Source organism: Cibotium barometz, chromosome 6 (assembly GCF_041138505.1).
Source record: "Cibotium barometz isolate CiBa-2024 chromosome 6, ASM4113850v1, whole genome shotgun sequence".
NCBI classification, from domain to species: domain Eukaryota; kingdom Viridiplantae; phylum Streptophyta; class Polypodiopsida; order Cyatheales; family Cibotiaceae; genus Cibotium; species Cibotium barometz.
This window is the reverse complement of record NC_141051.1, coordinates 32,822,383-32,827,459: the sequence shown is the minus strand read 5'-3', so window position 1 is coordinate 32,827,459 and position 5,077 is coordinate 32,822,383. Positions and strand designations below refer to the sequence as shown.

General features: G+C 42.4%; 1 protein-coding gene across 1 annotated transcript; it reads right to left on the bottom strand.

The window, feature by feature from the left end:
- Positions 1-2,248: 2,248 nt before the first annotated feature.
- On the bottom strand, positions 2,249-3,521 carry LOC147637654 (RmlC-like jelly roll fold protein). The gene is made up of 3 exons (XM_086799481.1): positions 3,346-3,521; positions 2,943-3,064; positions 2,249-2,830 (listed from the first exon to the last, which is right to left on the bottom strand). Exons 1-3 carry the CDS (start codon positions 3,464-3,466, stop codon positions 2,498-2,500), a joined length of 576 nt encoding a protein of 191 aa, XP_086655607.1. The 5' UTR covers positions 3,467-3,521; the 3' UTR covers positions 2,249-2,497.
- Positions 3,522-5,077: the final 1,556 nt, after the last annotated feature.

Here is a 5,077-nt window from a genome sequence, read left to right as displayed (position 1 = left end):
ACATCAAGTAGCCTTCTCAAAGAAGAAGATGAAAATGCCTGACGCATTTGAGGAATCGCGGGGCCATACCATTTGTCATTGGTGCGGTGGATGGTAGTCATATTCTAGTGATAGATCCCAAGGTGTTCCATGCTGATTATTTTAATCGAACGGCATTCCACTAATGGTTGTGGGGTCAAATTGCATGGTATGGGATTATGATGTTGGATGGGCAAGTTCTATGCATGATCGCACAATCTTCCAAAGTACTTTGGGGCAAAGGTGTATTGCAAGAGAGTTGGGAATATTCTACCTCTTGGGAGACTGCATATCCTCCAAGACAATGGATGTTATGAGTACGAAAGGTTTGTCTAGAATGCAATATCATCGGAATTATATCCAATCTAGCTCTCAGATGCTTGTGGAAAGGGCTTTTGGTATGTTGAAAGCCTGCTTCGACATTCTTCTAAAGCGGTGTGACATGCATCCAATATGGTCGCAAAATGCTTGGTTTTGCACAACATATGTGTGGTGCACCACGATGCATTCAAACAAGACTGGGTAATTGAGGCACAAGAGGAGCTGCAAGGAGTCATGCCAATTAAGTGCAACCAACTTTGCAAATGTAGATCCAATTGTTGTTGCCAATGGCATGGTGGAATTGAGAGCAACGTTACCTTTGAATACTAGGGAAGTGGTAGACCGGGCCCAAGTCGGTGGTGGAGCAAAGACTGAGCAGAGAAATGGAACAGTTGCAAGAACTGCTTGGAGGGATAATCTAACACGGGTTTTATATGATCAACAGAGGAGAAGGAACGTTCGAGCTGTATTTGCCAATCAAAGTGATGACAGTTTTCTCCAAAAAAAAAAAGTGATGACAGTGCTGATGCATCTGAATAGTGTTAATACGGTAAGAGGAGCCATAACATCTTCTACTGCATGAACTGAAGAAAATCATGTTCTTAGTGAGCATATTTTATAAAGTGTAATACATGTGTTTTCCAATAGTTCTAAGGCCTTCCATAGCTGTATGGGCTTCGTTGTGTGGATACTATTTCCTGTTTACTGCATGAACTGTTTCATGTATGGTTTTTTACCATTTCCTGTATGGGTTCTGTTGAGCTCGAGGCGGGTGAGCTGGGCGAGGTTACTAAGGCATTCAGTGGGTTGTTGTCCAAGCTGAGCACAGTGGGAGAGGTTAGTGATGCTGGTAGACAAGGCTGGCCCATGTGGGAGTATCCATCCAATAGAGGTGAACTGCTGGCCACCGAGACTGCAGCCATCCAGCAGTGGTGTAATGCGATTAGAAGGAAGGGGGCTTTGCAGGCCTGCCCCCTTCAGCGCCAAAGCAGGTCATCGTTTCTCTTGGTTTGAGCTCAACGGAGGAGATGTCAGCGAGTGTGTGTTGTAGGATCCAGAGTGTGTGTTGGTGTGTTGACGAGCCATGGGCAGACTGGCACGAAGTGCCGGATGCCTTTTCTGCGGGCACACCCGCAATCTGTAAAGGGTGCAACCGCCCAGCGAATGTTTATCAAAAAGGTGCCTGCCCACAGCTCTGAACCTTGTTCGTGGGCAGGCCCGTGGTCTGTAAGCACCCTAAGACAATAATGTGGTGTGTGCCACTGCATTGTTGCTGGACTTTCGGGGCGCTAACCAAGTGAGCAACCAAATGACCGGCCCATCCATCTCCCATACCTTCACCGTCCATCGTCCATGTTCATCTGACAAGACACTCAGGATGCCGTTTCTGCTAGAGGCCCAAACGACCCTTCGATGATACAGCAGCAGCTCTGACACCACGGACCATGTGCGCTTGCAGCGTGTGTTAATCTCAGTGTCACAATGTACATGTGGTATGTGGACAAGTATGGTCACAACCAGTTTACTTTCCTAGCTCATTTTCTGCTCAAGGGATTCATCCAAGAGTAGAGTGATCCTTCGCTTGATGCTTAGAAAATAGACTTCATCGTGTGCGTCTGGAGGCTGAATGGTTACATGCCAATTTCGAATGGTATTCAGACATTGTTTTTAATCTTAAATACTACATTGCAGTCCATAGTTCATATCTGTGTTTGCATATAATTTACCCTCCTTGCAACTAAGCGAACACCATCAGATCAAAGCCTTAAGGTTATATGACCCCCACTCCCAAAAACTTAAAAAACCAAAAATCCAAGGAAAGCTGCAACTTCACTGCCACTGCCACTGCAAGGCAGGTTGCAAATTTCAGCACAAGCTGCAAACCATCACAATTTTGAACATAAGTATATGGTTAACGCATGATTGCAGGCGACACATGAAATTATGCTTCACACATCTCAAAAAACCTGTCAGGTAGCTAATAGCTTATAGCTAGTAGCTTAGCAAGCTCTGTTATTACAGACATTTTATTAAACATGGGCTTTCATCATCCATGTTCTGCTTGGGCTACTACTATATTGATGGCCAAACGTTTCTCAACATGTGCGACAGGATCTTCTTTGAGAGTTCCACCCTTTCAAAAAATGCACTGATCTCATCAATCCTCATCTGCATCTGTTAGAAATTCAATGCAATCCTTGGCATGCGGGTAGAGGGCACAGAGAGTAGAACGCTTGGCCATCTCCGAATCCTCGAATTGAAAAGCGGGGGCTACAGTGCAACCCACAAGTGAGAAGTGCTCTTCAGGGACTTTGACCACTGCAGCTTTCACAATACAGCATCCATCATCCTTCACCATATCTACATCTTTGGTAGGGTATGCTCCAAACCACACAAGAGGGGGCACTGTGTACTGCAGAAGCTGCCCTGCTTCCAGATCTGAACCTAAGACCGTGTGCTTGACATGGCCTTGATCATTGATCTCCATCACCTGCACCAGATTTCAACGTTCCCACATATGGAGGAAACGTGCCGCTTATTAACACCATGATAAATGACAACTTTAGCTACAAAACTCAACAAAGAATGAAGAGATCGTGTACCGTTAACGGCTCCCCTGCATAGAAATGCCAGACTTCTGCGGACGGTAATCTGTGGAGTCTGGAAATGTTCCCTGAGGGCAGTAGATAGTAGATAGCTGTGCTGACAGGCCTATGTACCTTATCTGCAGCAAGACCAGGATAATGCTAGCAGAGTAAAAACATACGAATCAAAGCAACGAAAGCGTAAACAATGGAAACTTCGAACAGAAACGACGGAACCCTAGAAACGAAAAGTTACAAGCAGTGACGCCCCATCAAACCCTAGAAAAACAAGAAACAATCAGATCCTAGAAAGCTAGGAGTGACAAGACAAAAACCATAGAAATAAGGAAACCCTACACAAGACTTGCCAGAAGGCTTTGAAACCCTAAACAGAAATGCATAACAGAAGGCGAGATCATACATTGGGGAGGAAGGTTAGAAGTGGAAAGATGAACCGAATCGTCTCGAAACGTCTCCCTGAAGTAACCACCCTCTGGATGGGGCAGCAGCTGCAGTGAGGTGATGAGCTTGCTAAGCGCCATAGCTACAGATATTGAAGTCTATCTTTGGTAATTTGGAAAAAGACATCATATATCTTCTAAGTTCTATATCTATATACTTTAGAAATTTGCAGCCTTCTTTTTTTTTTACAACAATATATATTTTATCGTGGGTGCATATTCACGCTTTTTTATCGTGGGTGCTTTGTGGGCATTAATTATTTAATGTGTGACCTTAGGCTGCCAAGGATCTCTATGTCCCGCCCCATCATCACAGAGACAGATAGGCTTTCGTTTTTTAGCAAATTCGCATATTTTTAATTGAAGCAAAGAGAAAAACCATTGTGGTTGCATAAAATTTATAAATTAATGTATCGTGACTTCGATAAAAAAAAGGTTTCAAATTAATACTGAAGTAAATCAAATTTACATAAAATTAATGGAAATAAGGAAGTTGTAAAACCAACGAGACAAAAAAAACAAAACGAAGAACTGCATATTATATTATATCGACAAGCCAAAATGCAAGAGAAACACATAGTTTGAAAACTGTTGATCCTATTCAAGAGGACAGCATTAGAGTTATCTTCGTTGTGAAAAGTATAGTAAGTTACAAATGAACTCCAAATCAAAACCAGACTGTTACAAACCAAAGATAAAAATGACTAGAGAAAACAACCCTCTTCCTTTGTAAGCCCAACATATTTACAAACTGAAGGCGATAGCGGGACAAACTCTTCACCATCCACGATAGCTTTTTTGAAATTATATGTTTTCTCATAAACAGAGAGATAAGATTGACTATAATTTGGCTCTGCTTCTAAACCTCCATCATTATCATCTACAATAATAGGGCTGTTCTGACTCCCGGGCTGCATGTCAGCATCTGTTCGTTCATTCCTGCGATTTTCATCTTCATCACACTATCTGGATGTTGGTACAATGGATCATAATATCTCGCTCTACCACCTGGATTCTCTGCAAAAAAAAATCTCATCTATTTCCATACATTGTGTTAGGTGAGACAATTTCATTACTTTCCAGATCGTTGTTGCTAACCTCCTCCTACTCATCCCATTTCCTGTCTTTGGAATTATCCAGGACGCAGTAGGGTAGTACTTGCATGTGCGTACCATTTTCAAAAGTGTGCTTTCAAGTGATGCACCTAGCTTGTTAGATACATAGTTGTCCATAAAAACATAGGCTCTCTCAAAAAGATTAACAAGAGACAAACAAACTTTGTTTTTAAGATCAGCCTGTCCGTAAGCTATTTCTTCTGCTGATACATTGTGTGAGAAGAATTTGAAGTGTGCCTTATGAAGATCTTTCATGGAATAACCGACAATGCCTTCGAATGTGTGCATTCGAATCTGTCGTAGCCCTCTGCACATGACTATGGCTCCTTCTGGTTTAGAGAACTCCCATCCTAGGTATCGTCTGATGGTTTTACCAATACTAATGAGTGAAGGAGCCATGATAGTTATTACCATGTGGAAATGGAGGTGATTTAGAGTTCCTTATTTTTCAAGGGCAAACAAACCCTTGAGGCATTCCTTTCTAACAAATTCTTCTAGTGGTTCCCATGAGCGAACATCAATATCTCTATTTCCTATAACAACTGTCACTCACAGAGACTTCAAACAATTTAGTTTT